Raw genomic sequence first — 27,927 nt, forward strand, 5'->3', positions numbered from 1 at the left:
GGCAAATCGTCCAAATGCAGTTAGTAGCGTATGACTATCCTCCGGGCCGACATAGATCCGGGCTCCACCCATTGCTATGAGTTCTGGATAATTGCACATTAAAATCAGGACAATCGCAGCTCCAAACAAGCAAACCGGAGCTACTTCCTACATAGTAACAGACCTTTTAAACATGTCGAAACTTGCTAAGTACGTTGTTCCTTGATCTTCTTCTTGTCCCTAGCGGTCAAGAAAATCCTCAACTAACAAACTACAGTCGTGCTGATTGGGCGGACGACGAGGAGTTCGACGAAGCTCAATCCCTCCCACCCCAACAAGTGATCACTAACAAAGACGGTACCAAGACTGTTATTTCTTATCGATTTAACGACGACGGCAAGAAAGTAAAAACCAGCCGCCGAATTCGAACAACTGTGGTCAAGGAACACGTGAACCCCAGAGTCGCAGAACGGCGAGGATGGCCAAAGTTTGGGCTTGAAAAGGGCCATCCGGCTGGTCCCTCGTTCGATACTACCTCCGTTGGTGAAAATATTATCTTCAGACCTAGTGTAAACTGGAAAGCACAAGCGAAAGAAGCAGAGAAAGCAGGCCCTGAGAAGGGAAGCATCAAGGACCAACTAAAGGACAAGAAAGTCAAGTGCCGAATTTGTTCCGGGGAGCATTTCACTGCCAGATGTCCGTTCAAGGATACGATGGCACCAGTTGAAGAACCTGGTGCGGGCACCGGTGAAGATGCGGGTGAAGAGCGGCCAACTGGCGCCCTGGGTGCTGGTGGCAGCAGTTACGTGCCGCCCCATCTGCGCAAAGGTGGTGCTTCAGCTGGAGAGCGCATGGGCGGGAAATATGAGCGAGACGATCTGGCAACTCTTCGCGTTACAAACGTAAGTTCATGCAAAGAGCAACATTTCCCTGTTATTGTAGGCTGACTGTGCGCAGGTGAGCGAGCTGGCCGAAGAACAAGAAATTCGGGACATGTTTGAAAGATTCGGTCGCGTCACAAGAGTCTTTCTGGCAAAGGATAGGGAAACAAATATGGCGAAAGGCTTCGCCTTCATTTCGTTCCAAGATAGAAGTGATGCTGCTCGCGCATGCGAGAAAATGGACGGATGTAAGTTTTATCTGCTGTGTATTACCAAACGGACAATTCCTCTGCTAATGCGATATGTAGTTGGTTATCGGCATCTGATCCTACGCGTGGAGTTTGCGAAGAAGACTACGTAATTTAACTGATCTATTTCCGGCTAATGTGGTGTTTTCAAATTGATATGGTTTCGGTAAAGAAAAATTTCCCCCAAGTGTACTCTGTGATGATTGTTGAATGAATGCATTTACGGTTACTTCGATTGATTCTTTGAAAATATGTAGATGGCCTCAACATAGTGTGTCTATTTGGTTCTCCTATTTTCTGCCTCTGTCCATACGACCCTAGAGTTAGCGCGCTTTATCACCCAGGATTAGAACCCTCGTCTAACCCCTTCCTCCCCACGGATCCGATAGGGGATAGGGTGGTTTCTTATCCTTCTAATGCGGCTGCTGTTGCTGTTGCCTTTAGCGCATCGTGTTTGCTCTTTTCATATATTCCCGCTTGCAAAATTCAAATACCACATGAAATGACAAGAGTTCCTGCTGCTACCGCCCCGACCACGTCATTTAGTCAAGGTCCCATACATCTCAAGGTGTTACGAATATGTGTGAGCCCCTTTCGCCCTATCTACCCGGATTTATCTCCTTGCAGCAATCATCGGCAACAAGCAAATAATGTTTGCGACCCCTCTTTCTCCATTTCTTTTCGATTCTTCTTCCGATTCTTCTTCCGCATTCCTTTCGGACATTTCTGCATATTTGCTTTTTGCGCCCCCAACCAACGCGTTACCTCAAATATGCTTCGCCGCTTCCTCCATCTTTTCTCCTCTCCCCATCATAGACAAACACATATACATTCCAATGCCAATTTACTTGGACCAGGCCACCGGGTAGCCGGGTTCTGTTGGCCAGCAGATAGAGGAACTCCCAATGCACACATGCATCTAGGCGCGCAGAACAGCCGGCCAAGTAGCATACTCTCGGTCCCATATGTCTCATTATTATTAACAAGCACGGTATTTCCAGCCTATGGATGCTCTTATTTTTTCCCTTCCACCGCTGGGGGAACAACAAAGGGCTGTAATAACACGCGCTCTTCAAAGTCTCACAACATCCTTTGAGCCGCCAACAGACACATCACATTGCATCGGCTGCATTACCGTTTGAGTCTATAACAAGTTGGTGACCGGTGACCCTTCTGATTGCCTCTCCTGTTGACCCAGCAACTCTTTGCGAATGACCAGGGGGATAGTGGAAATTGCCCACAACAACAACATGAATTAAAAAAAAAAGGGGGGGGGGGGGGGGGGGAGAGGAGAAGAAGCTGCTAAGTGTCGTCCATGCTTTACGGCTAGTATTTGCACTTTCTTTTCGTTTTTGCGTTCTCACTCCAACCCTCAACTCTTCTACTGGATATTCTATCTCACGTATCTATTTCTAGTTGTTGGCATTTTCAGGATTTTGAAGTATCATCTATCATATCTGCCTCATTCTTCGCAGCTTTCTCCTTTCGTGTGATATCCCATTTTGTTTCCCCCAACGTATCATACAGACAAACCGCTACCAGCACCACGCACTTGGCAGTTTTTACGGTATATTTGTTTGCTGCTGTTATCCAGCTATGACCTCATTTTATCCTGCTCAGGGCTCATATATCCTATTTATTGCTTGTTCCTTTTGCTCTTTTATGCTTATTTTCCTGTATACCCACGGATATCAATCTTACTCTGTGATGGACACCTATATTTGTGATATTACGGCTGAGTGGGGACGGAAAGTACTCCATCTGCTTCCGTCAATTCAGAAATATCATTTACCTTATAAAGCCCCCGCCTTATCTCATCTCAGTAATAGAACCCAACCAACAAAGAAACAAGAATGCGGACATGGGTTTGTTTGAGAATAGCAAATCTTGGTAAATAGCAGACACATGCAAAGTGGGATCTCTGGAGGCAAACAGCAAATGGGAACCTGAAGAATTGCAAATGATTCTATGTTCTGTTTACCTCATTCTCCAGCTTTTGTTCATCAACTCACTCGGAAGGGTCCATTATAACACTCACTCGCTGCTCAGGCTGTAGGCCGAACCGACGGCAAATGAATGACACATATCCCTGTCAAAATATTCCTTTTGTCAAAACCCGGCGAGGCGCGCGCGTTAGGATGGACAGTTAGTTTACATGGTACATGCATATATCAGAAAAAGAAAAGAAAACCCAAGAAGAAGGGCCTTACGAGCTGACTAGTTCTATACGCGCACCCGTACATTGCAATATCTCCATACAGTTACATTGGCGGGCACACCACGACATGACTTCACAGCCCGCCCCCGACATCCGGCAGAGAGGACAGCCAACTAACAAAAGCAGGCCGGTATCGCCTTTGCGCCAACACCCCAAGAATGAAAATAACAAGCTGGGAGAGGCACGGTATACGTCATCCAGGCGCCGCCGCCCCTACATCAAGATGAAACCGAATCCCGAATTTAAGCAATGTTTGTTGGGTTCTGGGGGCGGAGAGCATAAAGAACACTCGTCTCTTAAATCTATGCACGAGATCGGACATCTACCCACAAATGTACGGTGTCCGGGGGGCACTTTTGATTTGATTTACGTCTTCGATTATCACTCGTCTTCGAGGGTCTGATTATTTGCTATCTTGGTTCTCGAAGTTCATAACTGGTACGTATGGTCGATATATACAAATATACACTCGAGTTGAAACAAAACCACCCATGCGCCTGTCCAGGTTCTCGGGTTGTCCCTTGCCCGCGTCACTGGGAATCCGCTAATCTAACCGCAAACTGCGCCCCTCCATCCATCTATCCAAGTTCCAAGCAAGGTATTTCGTACGTAGACACCGCATTTCCGCCCGCTTTGCAAAAAGAAAAATAGGTCAAGGTTTGTACCGAGGTAAGTTTTGTTAGGTTCCAATCCCTGGCTTTTTGCATCTAACTCAACGTCACCGCTGTTCTTGTTCCCAGGCACAATGTACTGTACAGTCCATATACCGTGCATGACAGCTTCGGATCAATTTCGTCAATTTCAGCAGATCACCCTTTTCCTTTTCCTTTTCCTACCACGTAATCTTTGGTTTCCTTCTTCCTCCCATGAAAATCCACCAAATGTTGGATTCCGGACCCTACCTCCCATCCATTCGGAAGCCCCGGGACTAGTCAATCTCTCGACCAACGACGGCATGGAAGAAGCTGAGAAAATCCCCTTCTTTGCGACAAACAGCCGCATACCATTTTAGCATCACCACCCTCCTATGATAAGCCATTATGAGCATTGATGAGTAAATGCGGGAGGAGGAGTTAGCGGGAGCCACCAAAGCCCTGACCACCGAGGCTCCTGGGGAAGGGGCTACTGTACTGTACATCGCGGAGTCTATACCTACCTAGGTATTTTCATTCGGGATCTATGTAGGTACGTAACGGAACCGATCTTTGGTTCCGTTCTTATTTTTCTCGAATATGTGAGATGAAATAATTCCGATAATTAGCTCCAGGTTCCGTGCCGGTATTCGGTGCAGACACCTACATGTACTGTACCTGTACATCCATGTCTTTCGTCGTCAGTGCGGATACTGCCCCTCCCGCCTAGTACCTCAGGATTAAATATGGGAGACAAAGAAAATGATATAGAAAAACGACCAGAAGACGGAGCGACTGGTTTTCAAGCTATTCTCCACTCTTGTCTAGCCAAAAGCAGGAAACGAAGAATTTGCTTGCTTGTATCAATCACGGATTGACTGCATAGGATCGGGCAGTCCGTCAGTCCTAGCGCCAGCCACCGCCAGTTAGCTAGTGAGTGAGTTAGCCTAGCTTTGTCTTTCATTGTGCCTTGCCCTTATCCCAACCAGGGTAATTACCATAATTTTGCTCCATTCATTTCATCTCGTTTCCTTTCGGGCCTCTTCCTTTATTAGTATTCGTCCGCCGAGGCCAAACCCGCTCGGATCTCAAATAGAGGACGCCCTCAGCCAAAGGGCGGGATTCCAATTTATTGAGGAGAACTTGCTGAGTTGCGAAGTCAGGTTAGAGTATGAGGTAAGAGGCGCTCGAAGATCGTTAACCTACTGGCCTGTTAACTGCCAGGTGATCTACAGGATCGACTAGAACCCAGACGAGGTCAAAACTTAAAAGGGCTCCAGGTGGGGGTTTCGATGGATCGATTACTGAAACTGTTTGGGAGGGGTGGGAGGGGAGGACAGGTCAAGAGCTGAGTCTGGGAGGCCTGAAGGAGTCCGGCTTCAAATCACCAACCTTTTGGGTTCCTGAGTATGCGCGTGCGTGGGCGATTGATTTTAGCTGTGGAGAAAGGCATGACCCTGTATTTTAATATTTCTATTTTATTCCCAGCTAAATACCAAAACGGTTTTAAATCGACATTTTCATTTGTTTAACTTTTCTTCGGCAATCCTTCTGCTCTGTGTCATATGATCGGCAGATTCATGGATGGTAATCATAGGCGATTCGACACTCTAAGAAAATGGAAGTGTGAAGAATAATCTACGGCTATCCCTTGTTTGGGGATGAGAGCAGTTCGTGGTGTCTTCCTGTGTACCCATCTATTTGTACTTTATTATTTTATTTTGGGAGCCCTTGACTTGGTATTTTTCAACAAGAATATTTTTTTCTCTTTTTTTACGGGCAGGGGTTGGATGAAGTCGTACACTTTTAGATCGCCTCGAGCTTGATTAGTTTCCAATCAAGGATTTTGGCGATTTGATTTCCCGTTGGGGCGATCAATAAACGTAGCAACGCATCTAACAAGGAGTTAACAACGATTCCTATACTCCTCCATTCATCGGACATACGATTACCTCTATTAGCAAATGCCGATACCAAAACATTAGAAATGGAGAAGTTACGGCGTTAGTTAAGTATCAACAGATACTTCGCCTGGTAACCAAAGTTGATATTGGGCGAAATTTGGCGGCAAAGAAATACGGAAATGTCTCATCCAAGATAAAAATGGTTGGGCAGCGTTCTGGAGCGAGCCAGATATCTAGAAACCACGGTAATTTCATATGCACTTCACAAAGGCTTCCTGTTTGGCTGCTGCTCGGAGCTCAAGCATGCTTGTTATCACCTTGTGCTCCCGTTTCATGCTCGTTGAAGTGGTCAGGGTAGTAAAATAAGGGGACAGATGGTCTTCTATCCGGACAAAGGGTTCCAACCTTAAAACAGGCGTTATACATGCACAACGTTGGATTTCTGGGAGGCCGGCTGTTGGATGCCCCAGCTTGTGTATATAATTTATTGCACCGTTGGCTGAGAGTTGGGGTGGTTCACCCGAGCAGTCGCGATTGACACGCTAGGGCGCAATGGTTCGTTGACGATGAGCCAAGGCATAGCTCATGAAGTGGATGATAAAGTGTTTCCTCTCGCATCTTGAGTTGGTCTGAAATTGGAATCTTTTAAACTGGAGATCTAACAGAAATGATGTGGACAACCCATTAGAATGTGTAACAAGTTCGCAGGCGGTGCAAACTTCACGTGGTTGCTGGTCTTGCCGGATGTTGGTCAAAGAGGCACTGTTGACTGCGGTAGCGGCATAAACAAGTTTGACAAACCCACAGAATGATAAAAAGGGGCGACCCACATACCCGTATTAACGCCACTGTTTAATTGACGACAGACTAGCAATACAATTGACTTATCTTGGACAAAATCTATCCAGAGGCTAGGCATGTTATGGCTGGGAATCTAGACATTGCTCTTAAGTCAAGTCGACTTGACAGTTGCAAGCCTAACGCTGTCAACCTCACCAAGCAAAGTGATATCAAAATTATAATCGATTTCAAGAAACCAACGGATGATCTCAGGGTTCGTGTGTAGTGTCACCAATTCAAAGTACCCTGAGCTCTAGGCTCCAGGTTTGCGGCCAGAAGAGGATCAGGGAAAAGAAAAGCGGATGGCGATCAGTGATTCACTATTCAAACGTTGAACTCTGGCAAGGGGATATTCATTGCCAATAGTACTCGGTCGGCAGTTGCGAGACTGTGGTGTTACGTGCCTCTAGGTTGATAAAGGTTAGCTCTCAACCACAATTCAGAAGCTTTTGGGTTTTTCTAAAGTAGCCAATTGCTACTCTGTTTGCAGGTTTTCAAGAAATAAAAGGTGTCTGCCATCGAATCCAATTGCAGGAATGGCACATGGTTACCCTGATTATCCCACTATATAGCTCATGTAGTACGGACAGGAAGACGATGGTTTGAAACGGCCACTAGAATCTATGAACGTCAGACCGGATCGAGAGTCACATGCGAAACAAGTCGAAAGGAGCGTTGAAGACCCCGCTGGTACCAAGCATATACAGCCAGGAAGCACCAATATGACTAATAGATTCTTCCGTGGAGCTCCTAATCCCCGCATTTTTACCAACACATCTTAGTCAGTATATAGAGTCGAATATTTAACGGCGAAAAGCTAGAAATATGTGGATCTTGGTACACTGGCAATCCCCGGGGATAAATATCCGCGATTTCTCAGGATTTCTGGCCATACACACAGTAGTGTAATTGCATTTTTGTTGACTTCTAATTCTTGCACAGGCATCTCGATTTCCTAGATGTTATTTGGATAATGCTCATGGCAACGGAATATGCCGGCTGTCTCGGGTATATAGCGTATCAAATGCTGCATTATTGGCCAGGCGCATCTAGTGATCACAGTGCGAAGTTCCCGATGTGAGTTGGCTCAACTAGCCCTGACTTGATTCCAATTCTCTCTATCACTCCAGGGCCATACTTTGGAAAGGTTTGAGGTGATTAGCAACTCCATCAGAAGACCAATAGAGAAAATCATATCGTATAATCCAGAACGACATCCTTTGTACCTCAGAGAGCATATTTCTCATAGATAGAAACGGAGGGGGATAAATTATCCACTTGGTAAAACATAGATAGCTCCTCACTGCATCGAGTGCTGGGCGAAGCCATGGCATGGAGAACAACCAATGCTTCAATCAAGAACCTCCCAACGACGAGTAACATGCCAAAAAGCCTGCTGCCCCTGTTGTCCTACAACCAGCGTAGCACGGGAGTCAGTGTGAAAACGAAAACGTAAACACATCCAGTCAGTATTATAGAGGGATATAATATTTGTTGCCGGATTTACCATTCTTCTCTAAAGCGAGGTGTAAAAGCAGGGGTAAGGTGTAACTATGATAAGAAGGGGGTTCTAATGTATTTGAAGGATAACATCCACAATATTAGGCAGGCTTATCGTATATAAATAGTATCAAAATCCGGCTTTAGCAGTACGGCCCCAGGATTTGCAAATCATTTGTTTATTTGTTTTCTTTCGTTTCACAGGCTGCTGCGGTGTGTGGGCGCGAGGACTCTCCGGCATTACGGGTTTCCTGCAAGGAGAGGGGAATTTCCAGGTAAAACGGCAACAGGTGAAGTCTCTGATGAAGTCTCTGAAAGGACTTTAATCCGGGTGTTCTGAAGAAGTGAAGTAGACCGTGTCGGTGATGTCGGACACAACTAGGCAAAGGTCCCGAGGTCGTTGAGATGCAAGTCATGTGCGGGCCAACCCCCAGCCTCATACTAAACGATGAGAAAACGTTACGATATACAGCATCTTACCGTAATATCATTACTTACACAGCAAATTGGAGAATATTTCCCGTACACGAGTATAATTTTCGAAAGTAATATTATGCTAGTAACAACGCCATGTTATTATAGGCTTAGCGGTGCGCATCATGCGCACGGGCCATGTACTTAACTTGGACGGTTCCTTTCAAGCCTCAACTTTTTTCTCCGGCCAATATTTTCTTTTCTTTTTCTTGCAACTCTCGGTCAACGATGTCTTTGTTTCAGCAGTCATTCCTGACTGGTCAAGAATGACTCGCCGGTGAGTGGGGTCATAAGGGGAAGACAGCCCTTCTCAGGTGAGGGACCTGCCCCGAATGGAGCAGAAATCGCGGTAAGTTGGTACAGCCACCCTGACATGGTAGTTTGTTGCATATGGGACCACGGAGCCGTCAAGCCTCATGTCCAGAATTCCTGCAGGCCAATCATTCAAGGTTTCCCTTTTTCAGACTGTGCATGAATTTACACCACATATTCCAGTGGAATGGGCCCCTAAATTGGTATCGACCAGTCGACTCTGACATGGGGGCAATCTGCATTCCACCCGCTCCACCCTTCCACTCCCTTGTGCTTGTTTTGTCGGTGTATCATGCAAAACATTGTTCACTGCAGCCCTTGTTCCCGCACCCAGCATCCAATTCAATTATTCTCTGCCTCTCACAATTCCCTACCAATCAGAGGCAGGGCTATCAATTGTTTGTACCCCTTATGTCTTTCCCATTCTTCAATATTGTATCTCCCTGTTGGCTCAGATCCTTTCCCGCCACAAGATACATACATAATAACCCATAGGGTAAAGGTACAGTGCTCGTGGCTGCTCCGTCCCATCTCGATACTGGGTCGGGCTTTTTTCTTTTTTAAGGCATGGCAATCGATCATGTTTTATGAAATTGATAAATATGCCATGTGACGGGACAAGCGCATTCATGCGCACAACATACGCAGTGCTAACATTCGAAATACTGTCAGTACTTATTGGCGAAACCAAAGCGTAGAAAGCAAGTTTGAAGAATGCAATTCCAAGTCACTCCAAAACAACACCGCCGGAGTGGGATTATTTTCGGGTCGTTTTTGAGACCGATGTCGCATTGTACTGCTTCTGACTGCTAATGCCATCCAACCAGAGTTTCCATCTTTATTCTGAATTTTCTCTCTGGGTCAGAGAATATTGCTTACACTCTTTCCCCCTCCCCCTCCCAGCCGGGAAAGATACTTGGACGCCAAGAAATCGCTTCCTGTCCCCTACCGCCCTTTCAGTGGAGTTTTCTCTATGATTCTTTATCTGATTTGTTCTTGCGTGGTCTGTTCTCTCTTCGGGGCACAGCCGAAATTGGAGTTGATTGCAATCAGGAATGGAGTCGCTGCGGTTAATTCATTAAACCATTTTTGACTAAGATTGTCGCCAGACGGTCAGATTTCGTCGTTTGCTCTTTAAATGACAATGATCAATGACCTCCCCAGGTGAATCTACAGAAACCCCGTCGTGTTGATGTTATAAGTAGGGTTGGATACGGTTCTAGCCGTTAAAGCTTTGTGCTCGCAAGCGTGGAGCCCAAAAGCAGCGAGAATGAAGCAGTGGTTTATAAAGAGAAAGATACAATGAAGTGGCCCTATTATAGGGTTACTAGACATGTGTTGACGCAAGAGAAAAAATGAAAAATTCGATTATGACCAAGGCATGAACGAAAATGAAATAATTTGGCAGCAGTCCTGCGAGGCAGGGAATATGAATGGTGACTCGAAGCATTCTAGTGGTTGGCGCTGGTTGGAGGGTTAATAATAACCATCTCCCGTTGCTGCCTTCTGTGCTTTGTGCGTGTCCTTACGACCCTTAACTTCCACTCATCCGCAAGCCTTCTGGAACTTGGGAGTCTCTCAATAGAACGAAAATTGCGGATGCCAAATAGACAAAGCTCTCGAAAGAAGCGGCCGTACAATCCATGCTGTCTAGACTACCCTGGACCCAGGATCGTTCGGGGAATGGTCCAGAGGGGCATATCATCGTGCTCGCCGCAACGTTCATTGGCGGCCGTCAAACTTGCGCAAGCCGGTCAAAATACGATAGGGCTATCAGCTGCCGGCGCAAGTCCAAAAGTTCTACCCTCTCATCTCCTCGATCGACAAACTGGGGGCTCAGAAAATAAATTACCAAGAAGAAGCGGCAAAGAAGGAAAAAGCAAAAATCAAGCAATGAACATCAAGCAGACTTTTAATTTTCAATTTTGCATGGCAGTGGAGAAGAGAAGAAAAATTTGCCGATGCCTACCCTAGATATTATTTCTTCAAACCTTCCATCTGATCCAATGAGCTGCTCCCACTACATCTAGCTGAACAGCTTGTCTGTCCAAGGGCTGTTCGGCGTCCTCGCCCGCTTGTGGAACACCATTTTTCGTGGAGTGTTTCCGTTAAAAATGAAGTTTTATTAAAGCTTCTTTATGCCGCTCACTGTTGTTATACATTTTATCTCCTCGATTTCATTCTCAAGTGAAGCGAGCACAGCTGACAACTACAGGTTGTCCTTGTCTTGGTTTGCCCTTATCCATTACCGTTTCTATTATTTGTTGTATTTTGCGCTTTTTTTTTCTTTTTCTAATCCGTCCACCTTCGCATTGAGTCTTAGCGGTCGATCATCTAAGCACCTTGCCCAGCCCATTCGCGGTGTCGAACTGATTTCTGAAGCTGGAAATAACTTGTTATACCTCTGCAAACCCTACCCTTTTTCACAAACACTTCTTAAGATCTTTCTCCGTATATTTTCCCCAACGCCCGTGTCATCAATTCCAGTTCTTCTCCGACGCAACATACTCGCTTTCCGCGGATCGCAGACATTTCTTCATTTCCTCCTGTTTATGCATAAAATTCGACAAAATCGGCAGGATATTTACGCAACTACAAGCTCATTGTGTCGAGGTAAATGGCTATAAACCCCGATATGCAAAATCTTTGCGCCGTTATTGTCATTCGCGACCAACAAACGTCGATCAAGAAGTCTAGTTAAAGGTTGCGATCGCTCCCCATATTTCCGCTTTATCTACGCCTTTACTCTTTTGAGGTTGGTCGCATGAAGCGTCTCCTGTTGGCCTTATCATATCCGTATTTCTTTTCTTCAATCCCGGAAAAGCTTATTGAATTCCCACTCGCAACAAGGGCCCGATCTGCCCTTAAGAGTGTCCATCGAGCAGGATTGAGACCAGCCAATCATTACTATCAACATTTCCAGCGTCGCCCGACTACCACAAGGTTTGTCTGGTCTAAACGCCTTCCTGCAGTTTTGGAGCGTATTCTCCGGTTCCTTTTTCTTGGGACTTCTCCCGAAGTCGAGCCACCCAATCCAGCAGCGCGTCCTCTGCTGATTGTCGGCGGAATTTGACCTGACAAATGAATAATAGTAAGCTTATTTTCATCTGGTACGACTTTAAAGATACATTGTTTGGATTATTTAGACCACCACCCGCTGTCAGCGGAAGATCGTCCACGTTTTCCCTCAGTGCTATTTATTTCCTTTTTCTTTATTTTCCCATTACTATTTATTTTCCGCTTTTACCCATTTACTTCTTTGATTCCTGCATTATTCTTTCACCCTACCGCCTTCCCCTCCTTGCTTTGATTCTTCCTGACCGATTTTCCAACCAATGCATGCTTGTGCAACCTAGCTACACCCGAGCGTACCCTTTGCAACACTGTACTTCATCCGTATTTGCTCTATCGATTAAGCATGTGTTATTTTCTGCCTGCTACCATATTAAATCTTAAAACTCCAATCTAACCTGGATTTGTGCAGCCACACTGCTTGAGAATTCTTTTCAGATTGACTATCCTGTGCCTTCTGAGACCGAGTACATCGCAAACGAACGAACGTTCCCTACCACAACTTCTTTCCCGACCGAAAACCCCGAAACTGGCGTCCAGAGAACCGATTCACTAAGACATCAATTAGGACACCTGGGTTCTGTACCCGTCACCAACGGCTTTAGGTACGCCGCACGACATTCTGCGGTACAAGATGTACCGTAGGTGCCCATCCTCCTTTTAATTTCGACTGCCCTTGCATTCCCACCTCTCTCGGTGTTTGGCAATTTGACTGCTACCTTTTTGACCTTGTGTTTCATGCCGCTTCGAACTATTGTCTTGCTTAGTTAGAAAGCCCATCCAGCTTCCTTATCACCACATTATTGCTCTGATGCATGGCCACGGGCTGTTGACAGCTCATTCCCCACCCCCGGTAACCCAGGTCACAGGACTGCTCTGGAATTTATTTCGCTGATGGTGCTGTAGTTAGTGCTTTATTTCAGTGCCTCATTGTGCCATTTTTTGTTAATCTCACTGTTGTAATTAATTTACACTGTTGAACTTGTGTCGGTTTGCTAATGTTGGATTCCACTTATTCCAGCTTTAATGCTGCATCTGGGCTACTCATGAGCCCGATTGAACCGTCCCGTGGATCATCCTCAACAAGCCCCAGCTCAGCTACGACTTCATATGCTTATACATCACTTTCAAATTCTATACCGAATACGGCGACTTCAACCGAAGGGTTTTCGACGCAATCGTCCTACTCCCATCCTACAAACTTGCGGTGGAACGATAGAATGGGAGACTTGAGAGTCCAACGGGTACCTGCGCTGTAAGTTTATCCGCCCAACTTCCACCCAATTTAGCTCTGCTTTTATGGTACCATTTTTCCAGTTCTAACGCCTCTGCTCTCCAGACAGCCTCCGTCGGGTATGTCACCACCCTTGCAATCACAGGGCACTGTGGTTCCAGTGTCAACCGGGTTGATGACAAGGACCGATCCGTATTCGATGTCATACTCCATAAACCGGAACTCATACGGCACTCCGCACCAGACTATGAACGATATATCACGTTATTCCCAATACCCTTCTACGCGGACAATGGGCGTCCACGCAAATAGTTCCTCGATTTATAACCATCTGATGGACACCTCATCTCGGGCTTCTCAATCAAGCCCAGAAGCTCCCCCATTCAACGAAACAAACGTGCTTCATTCCGTTTTTACAAATAGCCACCAAACAATCAATCCGGAAATCCAAGCGAAGATACATAAGGGGTTCTTTCAGGTGGATGACAAGTGGACATGCTATCGTCGCAACTACTTTTCTGTATCCTGCTCGTTCTCGCTACGCCCCTGGACTCCAAATTCTCCATTATATGTCCAACTTCCCAACAGCAACCCGCAGAGCGTTCGGTCGTTTGCAATGTCAATATCTGCGGTCGTGAATGCACAAGAGAATGAAACCCGAGAACTTGTCCAACATACGCCAAAACGAGACAAACAATCAGAAAAAAAGCCGGGAAGGATAACTTTGCACCCGCAGCATCCACCGTCTCTCGCTATGGTCCATCCACCGTCGCTTGGTGGTAATCATATATCGTTCGCCGCGCCACCGCACACTTCAAGTCTACCATTAGATTATGGACAAACCTTCGGAGCAGCTCCGCAGGTATCACAGCCCCCCTCTTCCCATACATTTGAACGTATCCAGTTTCAAAAAGCAACAGCAAACAATGGCAAACGCCGTGCGCAACAACAGTATTACAATCTGGTTGTGGAGCTCTACGCCGAAATCCCCATGCCAAATGGTGTTGATCTTCAGTGGGTCTTGATCGCTAAAAGATTATCCCATCCGATGGTGGTTCGTGGTCGGTCACCGGGCCATTATAAAGATGGTCGGCGAGACAGCTCAGCAAGTATGGGGCCAGACGGCGGTACTGGAAGCTCAGGAGATGGCAACGGAGGGGGTTGCTTACCTCCAGGAATCGGCCACGGCCCACGCGCCCATCTTTCATTAATGTCACACTACAGCGGTAGTCACCGCCCTCCTGCTTCGTATAACTACCACCGGCTATCATCTACAGACCACTCTCCTTTAACCACAAGCCCTCTTATATCGTCGTCGTCGTCGTCGCCTGATTATAACAGCTATACCATGATGAACGGTTCGATGGATCCATTAGAGACGATCAAGGACACCACAACCGCAGGCGCTTATGGTGACCCAACGTTTACAACTGCTTCACCAGATTCAAGAAAAATATGCATCGAACCGTCTAACTTACGCCTACATATGCCAAGCTACGATGACGACGCCACCGTAAAGACACAGGAGGATCACGACAGTACGTACAACACAGCCTTCGATCCAATGATCCCGGCTTTACAAAATGAGCACGATGGCTCAAGTCAATATCTCAAACGGCACGGTATTACCAGCTATTTGAATAACGCTTCAGGTCCCAGATTTGGTGGATCCTATGCCAGTCGTTCCGGAGATAATTCTTACGGCCGCCTCGACCCGATCCAAAATCCCCAGAGTCTCTGTTCTTGAAATGTGCTAGCTGATTGCTTAACGACAAATACTCCATCGATTTGGACTTTGCGCATTCTGCGCCAGTTTTCCTGACTATTTATCTATATCATCAACGCTTAACGATTTCCTTTTGCTAAGTTTCAAACAATCTTCATTCGGGACCGCAGCGCAATTGAAAGATTTGCTGTTTAACATCATATCAGCTTGTCTTACTTCTGGAGTTCTCACTTTTCTCCTTTCCCATTTTTATTCTGGGGCTTTTTAAAATTTTCCTATATGATTATATTTATTCTTAACGTCAATCAATTTATCTGTTTTTATCACTATCAGTCCTTTTTAAACGACCCTGACCCCGTCTAAATGTTCTTCCTTTCTCATCCAAGGCCGAGACTTCGCATAGGGGCAAGTCATAGAGTGGGTGCTGAACATGGCGCCATCAAACACAAAGCAAGCTGTCTGAATGGCTGGATCACATCATGGTGCAACCAATTTCTCACCTGCCTTGCTCTGTTGATGCTCCCTAGCGCATGTTTTTCATTCGCGCTAAATTTGCTTGTGTCATACATGTTGTATTGTTATGCATATGGATCAAAAGTGCTTCTTAGTTAGGCTTCCTAGTTTGGATAACTAGGTCGAATCGCATTGAGTAACTGCAGCAAGGCGACTTTCTTAGTAGCTTATGTTTTCTTCTTACATTGTTTTGGAATGCCTCTCCAAGATTTCGGCAGACTGGGACCAGAAAAATAAGAAAAGAGAAGGGAATGTTACACGAAAAAAAAAGTATGTATGGCGTTCATGGTGGGGCGTATTGATCTGATGGTTGCGCATTGGGAAAGGCACGAGGGGAGAGCGAATTGGGGAAAGAGTGTCTCGCCGGATGTTTGTTTTAACACTTCTGGTCTGGGAATTCGAACTACGAAGACGAGAAGTTGTCAGTGGCTATGTATCGGGAAAAAATGTGCCCCATGTGTGTTAACCATACAGGCAGCTGGTCGTCAGCATAATAACCCTTTTAACACGAGACAGATCGTAAGAGATTGGTGACCGTTAATTTGAGTTCAAATGTCATTACATTTCATTTACTAGATGAAATGGAATAGTGTACGGTGCCATACTTTCCACGTATTTTCTTGATTTCTTCTGTGCTTTACCAGCATCTTTCCATCACTGACCTGTTGCCAAATTGCTGGACAGTGAAGCCACGTGATTATTGTGCCCTATTCCGAGCTATCTAGACGGAGAAGAAATATGTAAATGACGGTGACACATGGCATCTATTATAGAGAATTGAACTAAGTATAAAAAATGCTTCTCCCTCCTTGTTTCCTTGCTAGAAAGTAGAAAGGGACAATATTAAAAAAAAAAAAAAAAAAAAAAACCCAAGTAGCTAGCCGATAACCTAGGCACCCATACTGTTTAGGTATATATTGTCTTTTCTGGTTATATACACCCCGGACCGACCTCTATCGAAATAATAGGGCCGATGTAAAACACCGTGGCAGTCAATTGGTACACAAGCTCCGTGCTTGGTATTACAATACCAACTCTCATCGCAAAAATCCATACCCGTCAATAGCTGGAGACACAGCATACAGGTGTAAAGAGGTGTGTCGTGGGCCAGAGGCTGGTCCACCCTTGTTCTGCTTCTATCTTATGGATTTCCACTGACTGATTTACAAATCCAAGCCCTTTATTTTCAGAGACCATAAACGCAACAAAATCAAGCCGAGTGCGAAAAGATGTGAAACTTACTCATTATGGCTTAAGCTGAGTAGAACAGCCTCCTAGAGCAGAGATTCGAAGCCAATTGATATTCGCAGACAGCGAAACTTTTGACGAGGGAAAGCGAATGATAGTGGAGGCAAAAGCCAAACGAGATGGATGGTGGCCTGAGACATAAACTCGTCAGGCGCCAGTGCTCAATCGGGAACAGTCAGAAAGGTGAAGCATGATTCTCAAAGCAGCTCAAACCGCTGACGGTATATTTGATTTGGCCGATGGATCGATATTGATGCACATCAGTGGCTGCAGCAATGCAGACTGACTCTAAGTCGGAATATCAAGAGACGCAGATGTAGATTTAGTATATTCAGACTTCGAAGAATATGGTGGCTGAGCCTGGACCAAAGTGACAAATGACAGATGGTAGATCTTAAGTTTCTTTAATTTTGTCTCAAGAGTATTGCGTACGCGTACACACGAGCATCCCGCAGGAGACGCCGTGATGGCGACAAGTGTCGGGTAAGCTGGTTGGAGGAGCATTGCCAACCATAAGGTCGGAGAGAAGGAGAGAGCAGCACGGTGAAAAATAGCAAGTCGTCCGGAAGGTTCGTAACATCCATGCACTTGGGAATCCTAGGACGAACTGGTTTGCTTTGAATTACTTTGCAGGAGCAGAATTCCATTCTCTTTGGCATATACAACTGTGATAATCCGAGTATCGAAGTGGAGTCAGGGCGTCAGCAGGGAGGGAGCACGAAACTAGCTGTCTGGGCGTGCAGGGGAGCTGTAAAGGTCGATGGAAACCAGCATGAACAGCTGTTCAAATTCTCCACCCTTGCTCGCTCCGCGCCATCGTCCTATCGAAAGGCAGATTATGCTCATGGCTTTTCCAATCGCCGTGAACTAATCTAGTCCATCACAATAATCACGGCAGCAGGCCTTTTTCGAAACACATCCAATGCCATCGATGGGGAGTAGTACATCTCAATGTGTACAGCGTCGGCAATGAACAAGAATATGCACTTGATTGCATTGAGATTTGATTTGACGATAGAGGCGTGTTGGATAGCCAACGGAACAGAGAAGAAGCCATTCAAAAAAGGAAAAGAGGTCGAATAGCGTTTGAAAGAAAATGGAACAAGCACTTCGACAACGGGAAAAGGCAAACCAATTTTACTCAAACTCGAACTTGCCGCTGCAAGTCTCAAAGGAACTGATCGTCAACTTCTCTCTCCACCTCCCCTTGACTCGGTCTTCCATCGAAAGGCATTCAATTCAGTCCGAAACCCGTGTCAGTGTAGCGCATTCTCATCATGACGGGGAGGGCTGGACTAGAGCAATTTGATATGCCATTGCAATGGTGTCTAACTCCACTATTTTGTGTAATCGAGGCCAAAATCGGCCCTGAGCTCTCGATTCGGTTCCACGACTGAAGCCCCTGAGATCTCCCTGCCTGTCCGAGATCCGTTTCTCCCCAAAATATGAAGTTCAAAGACAAGGATGAAAAGTCGGAATTGTAAAAAAGAAACTTCTCAGAAGTCGATAATCTGGTCACACATCTTTATCCAGGGCCCATTTCGCTCCCATCGTACCTATTTCATGATCGTCGGTATGCCCAGGCGTCTTCCAACCTCCTCCTATTCCTTTTCAGAAGCAGCACGTATTATAGTACCACGTCAATATCCGGCCGATGATAGAATTATCCACATGTACACAACATTCTCGCCCTCACGCACTCATCATACCCACAGCGTATACGCCTTAATCTTCTTTTTCTCGCCAAAACCTCCCCCTCCCAGTTCCTCACCGGTCTCTTCCATGCCTTTGTCACACCACAGTAACATTAAACCCGTAAATCATCTAACATAGTTCATGCCCCTTCCCCAACTCAATGCCAATAATCCCCCTTCCCATTTCCCATAACCTCCCCCGCCTCACATGCAGCACTTTTCTCTCCCCCTTCCTCCCTCATTATTCCCCCATCCACTCATCATTCACCGCTCGACAGTCGAAATCTTAACACTCAATTTCCTGTCCAAGTCCGCCTGCTCCTCCTTGCTCGGCACCATTCCCAAAGCCTCCTCAACTTTAGGAGACCACCACATCCCAACTGCAGCGTAGGCCATCAGGCCAGCTCCGAAGAGGAAGCGAGTGCGCGGAGAAAGGTTGCGGTAGGACCTAGAAAGCGCGGGGGGCGTTTTAGTTAGTTAGTGATTGTTTGTTGTGACCTTTTTTTTTTAATGCCTCATCTCCGTCGCTTTAGATTGTATATAATGCACATAGCATGCTGCATACGAATTAAGCAATTCTGGCGGTTTATTTATTTTTCTTTCTGTATGGAATTTCAATTGAAATTTGCGGAAATTGGAGCACAAAGGGAGGGAGAGGGACTGGACATACGGCCACAACGACATTATTTGTAAAAAAGGGAACCCGGTGATGGCCTTGTCGTGTGGTTGGTGGTGGTGTTGGACTTTTGAGAGCTTGATGTTGTTGCCCATGCCATCATGTCTTGGCATTTTTCTAGTAAAGGTCTAGCGTCCATTTTTCGTTGCTTCTATTGCTCGGAGCTTGTTATACTGATTTTTCTCAATATATGACTGAATGAATATATACATATGCTATTTGGTTTAAGCAATAGAGTACCCCTACTTGCATGTGGATTGTTTGAGGAATATTGTCCATTGATACGTAATGTGCTCACACAAATCCACCTATGTTTAAGACGTAAATGCCTATATGAACAGGTATATCTATTGATCTGGCTACATAAATACTTTAGGGAAACAATATAACAAACTAAAGTGAACGAGGCATACGTAGATTTAAAAAAAAGAGTCAATAATCAAGGCTACAAAAAAAATTCTAATAGAACTCATCAAAATTGGAAAAAGGAGATTCAGAAAATACAGAGTTACTGATCAACGTTTAAAACAATTTTCACATTTCCAAACGCAAAGTGAAGCAAGCAAGCAAAGCAGGAAAAGAGGAAGAAAAAAAGGGAGCCAACGAAAAATTCCGGAACAAAGTTCACAACTTAAAGCAAACCAAACCAGAAAAACATAAAAGGCAAGGCGTGAACGTGCAAGGAACAATATGGGGTAATTTCACACGTGCATTGAGAATAGGTACATTCATGTATAAAGGTAAGGTTGCCCGCTCGGGGGAAATGTTCAGTGCAGGAAGTGGGAAAAGACATTGGGTCGAGGTTTATATAGGGGACAATACTGAGCAACGGAAAACAGAACGTACATAACGGAGGCAAAAAGCAAAAAAGGAGAAGGAAAAGGAGAATGGAAACCGCCACTGGTAGAGGACGCGGAAGGGATTTGTAAATCCATGTCCTGGAAGCCACGGGTGGATTGGACCGTGCTAGATTGTCCAATCCAAGAAGCTCGTTCGCATGTCGATAAGTGGCATTCATTACCGGGGATTTTCCAAGGAGGTAGGAATGTGGAAGGGAGTACTGGGGTAGGCTGCGGGGGGAATAATATGTTATTTATAGCAAAGGGTGATATAACTAGTAATAAGCATAGTAATCCTGTTGTCCCCGACTGGCCGGCGCATAGCATCATTCTAGGACATAGATCGATAAAGAGCAAGAGTGCCGAAGTAACTGGCGAGGTAGCTAAAGTCTCTCAAGTCATTTCTTCCCGTAGGCACGGTCTATTTCCTTTTGGAAATGGCTTGCAATTTTCTTTCGTTGGAGTTTCTGAGCAGCGGTGATGTAGCCCTAGATTGATTAATAGAGAGTTAGCAGTGATAAGGCTAAGACGCAGGTGGGAAAAGCGGGTGTGAGGGAAAAGGGGGAACATTAGTACGTTTTGTGGTGTCCACTCTTCATCAGAGAGGACGACTCCCTCGATGATTTCAAAAGGCTTAAGACGCCCAGCACGACCCGCATTTTGTAACTCTTTGAGGACAATGGAGTTCAATTTCTTGTCATTAACCAGAGCCTCGATACTTTCTCCTTCGATTCCATTCGCCTTCGCGAGCGCGGCGAGAGCAGGTTCGGCGGGGACGATAACCGCAACAGGCTTAACTTGATCTGCCGCGGCATGAATCAAGATGTTGGCGACGACGGCTGCGGAACGATATATCGACTCTAGCTTTTCCAGTGCAATGTATTCGCCATTCAGCGTTTTAACCAGGTTCTTCTTCCTGTCGACAATCTTCAGATGGCCGTTTTTGTCAAACTCGCCAATATCGCCGGTCATAAACCAACCATCTTCCGTCATAACCGCTTTGGTCTCTTCTTCGTTTTCGTAGTATCCTTCCATAACGCTAGGGCCACGAATCCAAATCTCACCCTGGGGTGGGGTGTTCTTCGAGTAATAACCCGCCTCTGGAAAATCAACAAGTTTGATTTCGATCGACGACGGGATATCACCAACGGCGTCAATGGTCCATGCCAAAGGATCGCACAAGCTACCCATAGCACTGGTTTCAGTTAAGCCATATCCATTAATCATTGGACATAGAGTCATGGAAAGGAATAATTGTGTGTCCTTGGAAATCGGCCCGCCACCGGTCAAGGCAATTCTGAGTCGACCTCCAGTCGCTTCCTTAACCTTCTTGAAAATGATTGCGTCCAAGACGCCTGATCCCGGGAGGCCAGTAGACATCAAGAAGTTTTTGGCACCAAGACCTCCCCAGAAAAGTCCCTTGACAAGCGCGCCACCCTTGTTTACATTGCCGATAATTCCCTTCTTTACGGTTTCCCACACGGCTGGTACACCAACCAGGACGGTAGGTTTCAATTCACGAATATCGCCCTTGCAGTTACGTACGGACGCGTCCGAAAGTGTCTTGGGGCTTCCGTAACCCATAGTCCCACCCCAAAAAAGGCAAAGATTCTCGAATATAAACTCGAGGATATGCGATTGCGGAAGATAGGTCAGGAGAGTGTCGGTTGGGCCCAGAAGATGCCCGACATTAGTGTTTGCTCCGGCCACTGTAAAATTGGGGTTAGCAGGTTAGGTTTATGAGTTAGGGATTCAAAGAAATTATTGACATACTCCCCGCGATAACCATGCGATGCTTCAAAGCCACACCTTTCGGCGGTCCGGTTGATCCTGATGTATACATAATCGTGCCTTGAAGAAGTTACACATTTAATTAGTAAATGAACCAGCAACAATATACCATGTTGGGTACTTACACAGATCTTCCGGGGTTGGTGGTACCGGATCTACGGGATTTTCTTCGCCAAGCTTCCGGAGATCTTCAAAGTTCAATATGTTGATATGAGGGAAGCCAGACTTCAGGCTGTCAATATGTTCTTGCTTGACCTCAGTTGCCGTGTCGTAGATGACGTGTTTAATATCCGTGGCATCCTTCAAGATACGAGTAAGAGTGGGGATGAGGGCAGGGTCCAGGAAAATGGCGCTGCTATGTGTCTGGACCAGGGAATGATTCAAACCATCCTCTCCCAAGGAGTCGTAGGCGGTCACCGACGTCATTGATTGAGATGAAGCGCCTAGGAGATGTTAGGAGAGGCTCATAAATGTGTGAATGAGGTGCCATCGGAGTTAAATACCATGTGCCATTGCCAACCAATGCGCGCTACATCAAGGTAAACGAGTAGAGTTAGCATAATATGCGAGGTAGCTAAGGAAACACAGGAGGATGGAGCCAGCAGGGCTATGATGCTGGTGCCGGATGGCTCACCTCGTAGCAGCAAACAGGTGGAGCCTGCTCTTTTTCTCGAGCCCAAGATTCCTAAGACCAGCGCCCAGCTGCAGTGCAAGCTTCTCGAATTCGATGAAGCTAAGGTAAGTATAACCGCTGAGCTCGAAGAAGGTCCATGCTTTATCGACCTCCTTCTCCACTCCATCCACCATCTTTTTGATCTTCTTATTCTCGACATGGGTCTTGACTATCCGGCGCGATCCGACCGCTTTGGCGTTCCCGTGTGTCTTCGTGCTCCATGTGAGGTTATCATAGAGGGTTGAGATATCCGGGTGAGGTGTGCTGATGAGGCCATCCTTAGCAGCAGGATTTCTACGGGGAATGGTTTCCCCTTCAACCTTTTCGACACCCGGAGCTTCAACAGCAAAGGGAGGTTTCTTGGTCATACGAGGAAAGAGAAAAGCATCCTTTTTGACCATGATGACTGAGTTGGCAATGGACGTCTGTCAGGCAGCAGGGTTTGGATTCGAAATGGGAGAGGTTCGTAGGCAGCCAGGAAGAGTATGAGCTCTGACTTCGAGGCACTGCACCGAGAAATCAGTCGTTTCAGCTTGGGGTAGAGGGGGAGCAGAGAAGAAAACCAGAAGAGGATCGAAGAACGAAGAGGAGAACAAGAGGATTAAAAGGACGGAGGTGGGACGAAGGCGGTGGTGGAGATTTGTCGAGCGTAGCCAAGGTAGCCAATCCCGCCAGCACAGCCAGAACGGCCGTGGGAGTTCCTCTGTGCCTGATGGTTCCAGGGCTGGATTCGCCTAAGTCATAGGGACTCAACCCAGCAGATGCTCGGCGGCAGCCGTATCTGTGGTATTGGGCTTACTAGCCTGGTACCGCCAAGTGAAGGCACATGTACCGCGCCTCAGCATTTTGCCGAGGAAAACGCAAAAAAGATACTTGGTCCCGTGACTCAGAATATCGCGCTCAAAATGCTATTTACGAATCCATGAATTTGAGTTTCTGCTGGGATATTTATGAGACTGACTGGGCCACCCAGATAGGATATATATTTAGATCTAGACATAGCGGGATACGTGGCTGCTTGCTTCAAGTGGATGATCAATGTACACGGAGTTGCTGGGCAGAAGCCTGGTTTGAAGCCGAGCAGAAATAATCCTGGGCACAAATGCCGAAAGCAGCATTTACCTCTCTTTGATTTTGCTTGCGATCCACACAGCACCTGGCGTCCTGCTCTTCTCCCTACATCTTGTGGAGCTTTGGCCCATATTCCATGAGTTACGCTCGGCAACCACCTTCAACCTCGGAAACTCTTGCTACCTACTAGTAGGCACAAAAAAGACCAAACCTCCCGAAATAATCAATGGATTTATTTGTGATCCGTGGACCAAGGCAACTCATATCATTGGCTTAAAGGAGGAGCTGCGATTGAGATAACAAAGGGCCCTTAGCTACAAGCTAGCGCATGGTAACTAGCTGACAGGGAACTCTGGGGTTGAAGAGAGCTGCCCAGGAGTTAGCTCCCATTAGCCTATGTCCGATATTGGAGGGCGCAATTCAGATGACTTTGAAGTACTCTTGGCTCTGTTGTCAGTGTGTGTCCAGAATTAATATAATATTTTCGTCAAAAGAGCAGTCAATGATCTCTTGATAAACCGTAGTGAACCATGAACTCGCATCGTCTCCCAGTTCCTCCACCTCCTAGTGCAGAACCCACTCCCGACCCCTTGGGCCCCGTCCAGTTTTGACAGAACTAAACAGCTTTGGTCTTGGCGGCTCCGTCCTAGCGCTTTTGCAAGAATCCAGACTGCACTTGGTCGCAGTGGTCTGTGGCTTATGCGGAGACCCAGACTAATTTTGTCTGGATTACGGCATGGCATTGTTCCCTGTATCTGGGCGAATAGGGGCATCGTAAGGACAGGACAGAGACTTCGCCCAGGCCGCTTTGAGTCCTTTCTCTGCAAGTCTCGTCGTTGGCGGATCGAATCTTGCGGTTTTGAGCCAGAGCTTTTTCTTGAGGCGGCGCCTAGGCCGCATCGGGTACATATATTTCTGTACCATACAGAATGTTCCATACATCAAGGCGTAACGAAGGAACACAGGCATGTACGGTACACGTACCTGCACTACCGGAGTGACATCAAAATGCACATGGAATGAGTGACAGCGAGGGGCCAAAAAAAGTACCTGCATAGGATGCACATGAACAGCGATGGTGTTTCTCAAACATGAAACAGATCATTCATCTTTATTTTTAGAGAGTTCCAGTGGGACGGGTGAAAGGGAGCACCCCCAGTTGCGACGGTGAGGTGGCTGGCAAGTATTGCATGTTGTAAATTATACAGAGTATACTCTCATATTTTCACTTGAATACCATCTTTCATCAGGGGCTTTGAACGATCGAGTGACGCCATGGTGCTTTGACTTGAACTGATCAGCAGCTGCTGGCAGCGAGTTGAGACAAATGAAGAAACAGTGGCTGGAGTGACTGTCAATCACTATCATTAATCTTGCTTTGAAAGTGCTCCTCTGCGTTTCATACTGCTCCCATCTGCATGACATGAACCTCGGCCATGAATCGAACTAGAAATTTAGCTATCAAAATAGTTCTCAAGTCTTCAATCGCATGGAATGTGTATTCAAAGCGATCCTTGCAATGCTCCCCGTGGTCAGAGCTGGCTGATGCGCCCAGCCAATCACTGCAAGGCGCGCCCAGGCCGCCTCCATACCTCTAATACCTGAACTTTGATCGTCTAGCAAAAGAACGTTTTATATGGGTCTGGGCATCGAAGTGGAGCCAGAAAATTCAGTCGTTAAACTCCTTGATGATCTTGAGCGGGGCCAGCGCTTTGAACTACCACAAGATCGATGGCCCTTTCTTGGCCAAGAGTCCCTATCACGCAACGTCCCCAAATACGGTGGACTCTTTCCACTGCTGCGAAAATACGCGGCTTCTGTGAAAACCAAGCTTGAACCACCACAAAAACACCAAATTCTACGTAAAAGTGCTCAAATTTGTTTGACTGGCGGCGGAAACCCCATTCTTGTCGAAAACAACAAAGTATATTTGGTAATTTATATACATTACAAGCATCACCATGAGTTCGAATGAAACTGAAACTTACTATAATTATGGATTATTTGAAATCTATATTCTTACGACACAGTCAAATATTGCCGGGTTCGACTTGAATGTGAAGTGGGTAGAAATTCAAAAGTCAGATGTTCAACGTCGGTTAGAACTTGGCAGGGCTTGGATAAAGTTTAGGCCATTTCCTACCTTATTTCACTTTCACGGCCACTTTGTCCAGAGTACCACCACGCCAACTAAGTAGGAGAGAGTACCTCCAAGACATCAAGACAAACACAAGCAGGTAATTTCTCATACTAAATTAGCGTGGCTGGTACAAAGTGGCCGAGAAAGTGGTGTGCCGAGCATATGCTAAGCACAGTGCAATTTTTCCAAGAACATGTTCACACGGCTGACGTGTGGTCGATATGTCCCGTCTTCAATGCCAGTCATGGAAAAATATCAAAATAGTTAAGGTGATTTTAGCCATGATGAGAATTAGCTTTTTCAACCAACGTTCAACTTTTTGATAGTTAACCGCATATAACCAATGAATAAATTCTACCCGAGTTTGACTCCACGGACTTGGTAATGCTTGGCACCAAGATCTTATTGTTGAAATCAATTACCGCCGAGGGTAATCCTTTTCACAACTACACCCATGGCCCATGATCAACCCATACCAAATTCATTACTGGTATTCTATTTATTCTCCCCCATATAGCACTAGTACTGCTACAGGAGGCGCGCTATAAGAGTGGATATCAAACAAGGGATTAAAAAAAAATCATCTCGCCTAACCCAGTCCATGCTTCCCTTGCTAGCTGCCAAAAAGTAAGAGGAGACGAGTTCACCTGGCTAAATGTCTTTACTTGAACATTTACGTGCTTCCGCGGATGTTGTCTACAAGAACGTGGTGCTTCCCTTCCTTTTTATGTTATACCATATAGTTGATACTCACGGCTCTATCATTATCAGAATCAGAGGACTCAGAATATCAAGAAAAGGAGGGGCACCTAGCTAATGTCCCTGACACATCCAGATGCAAACCAAAAGGAATATGAAAATGTCTATCCGCTTTATATACATGGAGTGACATTTGCCATCTACAATCAATCGATGATGCACTTCGAGGAATTCTTAAGGGTGATTGGCCCTGAGGTCAAGGATGCTGAGGAAGGTACTTCAAATCCAACAGTACATCCATGGGATACTTCGACATTCGCAGCAGCATACTGAACAAAACATCCACGCTCTTTATTTGAGGGGAAACCGTAGAAGCCTTTTACCTGTACTCGCAAGAATTCCCCTCACAGAACCTTGGATTTGTCGATTCGCGCGCCAACACCGTCGACTTCATCATCCACGGCCGTGATTTTCGAATTCGCCAATCGCCAACTATCCTCTCCTCATCCCGTTCAGGCGGAACTACCGGCGCAGGTATGTGTTTTATAAAGCCATTTTATTCTATAGTGATTTTACCTTTTGGTGGTCTACGTCTTTGCAAAGAAACATCAACGTTTTCTAACGTAGCCGAAATAAACCTCCAATCCCCTCCGATTTCAGTGTTATGGAAAATCACCCCCTTAATCGCAGAATGGCTCTCCTCCAAACAAAATATCCTCTGGACGTCATCAATCTTAAACCAGGACTCTACAGTCGTCGAGCTCGGCTGTGGAATCTCGGGGCTTATCGCCCTCGCCCTCGCCCCATCTATCGGCCATTACATAGCCACAGACCAAGAATACGTCCATAAATTACTAAAAGAAAACCTCAAAGAAAACACTACAACCAAAGTCAGTGCCACAACCTTGCGGCGTAGTGATAACCATCACCGCCAGTCACAGCGCGGCTCCCGTAAATCGCCAATAACCCAATATTCGAATGTAAAACACTCCGCATCCCCATCCCGACCTGTCCCGGCCACCAACACGGGGAACGTAACCTTCACCGCGCTGGACTGGGAGCTCGACTCACCTTCCACCCTCAAACAAGTCATCATGCCCTGCTCCTCACCGTCAGCCAAAGTCATAACAACCAAAGGGGGGAAAGGAGAAGAAGAAGAAGATCCCGGCTTCGACCTCCTCCTCTCCTGCGACTGCATTTACAACGATTCGCTAATCGACCCATTCGTGCAGACCTGTGCAGAAATCTGTCGTCTGCGCCCTGGCTATACGCCTACGTCTCTTTCTAATGGCGCACCCCCACTGACGCTGCTTTCAGCCCCTCCAACTCTTTCCATGAAAAGGAGGCCAACTATATGCATTATCGCGCAGCAACTGCGGGCGCCAGATGTATTTGAATCGTGGCTAAAGGCGTCACTGGAGGAGTTTTGGGTGTGGAGGGTTTGTGATGAAGTTCTTGAGAAGGGAGTTGGAAAAGGAGAGGAGGAAGGCTTCGGCGTGGGTTTGAAGGCTGGGTCAGGCTATGCGGTTCATGTGCTAGTTTTAAGGGAGTAGGGCAATTTGG

At 46.3% G+C, this 27,927-nt stretch overlaps 8 protein-coding genes across 8 annotated transcripts; 5 read left to right on the forward strand and 3 right to left on the reverse strand.

The window, feature by feature from the left end:
• Positions 1 to 172: 172 nt before the first annotated feature.
• Positions 173 to 1,611, forward strand: HCBG_08733 (eukaryotic translation initiation factor 3; the record flags this gene model as incomplete). The annotated part of the gene is made up of 4 exons (XM_045435782.1): positions 173 to 189; positions 224 to 881; positions 937 to 1,108; positions 1,169 to 1,611. The coding sequence occupies 4 exons, from the start codon at positions 173 to 175 to the stop codon at positions 1,219 to 1,221; spliced, it is 900 nt and encodes a 299-aa protein (XP_045283574.1).
• A 3,518-nt stretch (positions 1,612 to 5,129) lies between these two features.
• Positions 5,130 to 5,426, forward strand: HCBG_08734 (uncharacterized protein; the record flags this gene model as incomplete). Its single annotated transcript, XM_045435783.1, has 2 exons — positions 5,130 to 5,134; positions 5,204 to 5,426. The coding sequence occupies 2 exons, from the start codon at positions 5,130 to 5,132 to the stop codon at positions 5,424 to 5,426; spliced, it is 228 nt and encodes a 75-aa protein (XP_045283575.1).
• A 1,021-nt stretch (positions 5,427 to 6,447) lies between these two features.
• On the forward strand, positions 6,448 to 7,783 carry HCBG_08735 (uncharacterized protein; the record flags this gene model as incomplete). Its single annotated transcript, XM_045435784.1, has 5 exons — positions 6,448 to 6,485; positions 6,551 to 6,573; positions 6,771 to 6,916; positions 7,284 to 7,392; positions 7,662 to 7,783. 5 exons carry the CDS (start codon positions 6,448 to 6,450, stop codon positions 7,781 to 7,783), a joined length of 438 nt encoding a protein of 145 aa, XP_045283576.1.
• Positions 7,784 to 13,058: 5,275 nt separating this feature from the next.
• HCBG_08736 (uncharacterized protein) lies at positions 13,059 to 15,041 on the forward strand (the record flags this gene model as incomplete). Its single annotated transcript, XM_045435785.1, has 2 exons — positions 13,059 to 13,315; positions 13,400 to 15,041. 2 exons carry the CDS (start codon positions 13,059 to 13,061, stop codon positions 15,039 to 15,041), a joined length of 1,899 nt encoding a protein of 632 aa, XP_045283577.1.
• A 3,698-nt stretch (positions 15,042 to 18,739) lies between these two features.
• HCBG_08737 (uncharacterized protein) lies at positions 18,740 to 19,264 on the reverse strand (the record flags this gene model as incomplete). Its single annotated transcript, XM_045435786.1, has 2 exons — positions 18,740 to 18,923; positions 19,146 to 19,264. The coding sequence occupies 2 exons, from the start codon at positions 19,262 to 19,264 to the stop codon at positions 18,740 to 18,742; spliced, it is 303 nt and encodes a 100-aa protein (XP_045283578.1).
• A 250-nt stretch (positions 19,265 to 19,514) lies between these two features.
• Positions 19,515 to 22,855, reverse strand: HCBG_08738 (acyl-CoA synthetase; the record flags this gene model as incomplete). Its single annotated transcript, XM_045435787.1, has 6 exons — positions 19,515 to 20,478; positions 20,567 to 21,699; positions 21,764 to 21,841; positions 21,907 to 22,224; positions 22,285 to 22,310; positions 22,416 to 22,855. The coding sequence occupies 6 exons, from the start codon at positions 22,853 to 22,855 to the stop codon at positions 20,389 to 20,391; spliced, it is 2,085 nt and encodes a 694-aa protein (XP_045283579.1).
• Positions 22,856 to 23,995: 1,140 nt separating this feature from the next.
• On the reverse strand, positions 23,996 to 24,298 carry HCBG_08739 (uncharacterized protein; the record flags this gene model as incomplete). Its single annotated transcript, XM_045435788.1, has 1 exon — positions 23,996 to 24,298. The coding sequence occupies one exon, from the start codon at positions 24,296 to 24,298 to the stop codon at positions 23,996 to 23,998; it is 303 nt and encodes a 100-aa protein (XP_045283580.1).
• Positions 24,299 to 26,049: 1,751 nt separating this feature from the next.
• Positions 26,050 to 27,917, forward strand: HCBG_08740 (uncharacterized protein; the record flags this gene model as incomplete). Its single annotated transcript, XM_045435789.1, has 3 exons — positions 26,050 to 26,095; positions 26,501 to 26,638; positions 27,118 to 27,917. 3 exons carry the CDS (start codon positions 26,050 to 26,052, stop codon positions 27,915 to 27,917), a joined length of 984 nt encoding a protein of 327 aa, XP_045283581.1.
• Positions 27,918 to 27,927: the final 10 nt, after the last annotated feature.

The sequence above is a fragment of the Histoplasma capsulatum genome (genome assembly GCF_000150115.1).
Source record: "Histoplasma capsulatum G186AR genomic scaffold supercont2.17, whole genome shotgun sequence".
Taxonomy (NCBI): domain Eukaryota; kingdom Fungi; phylum Ascomycota; class Eurotiomycetes; order Onygenales; family Ajellomycetaceae; genus Histoplasma; species Histoplasma capsulatum.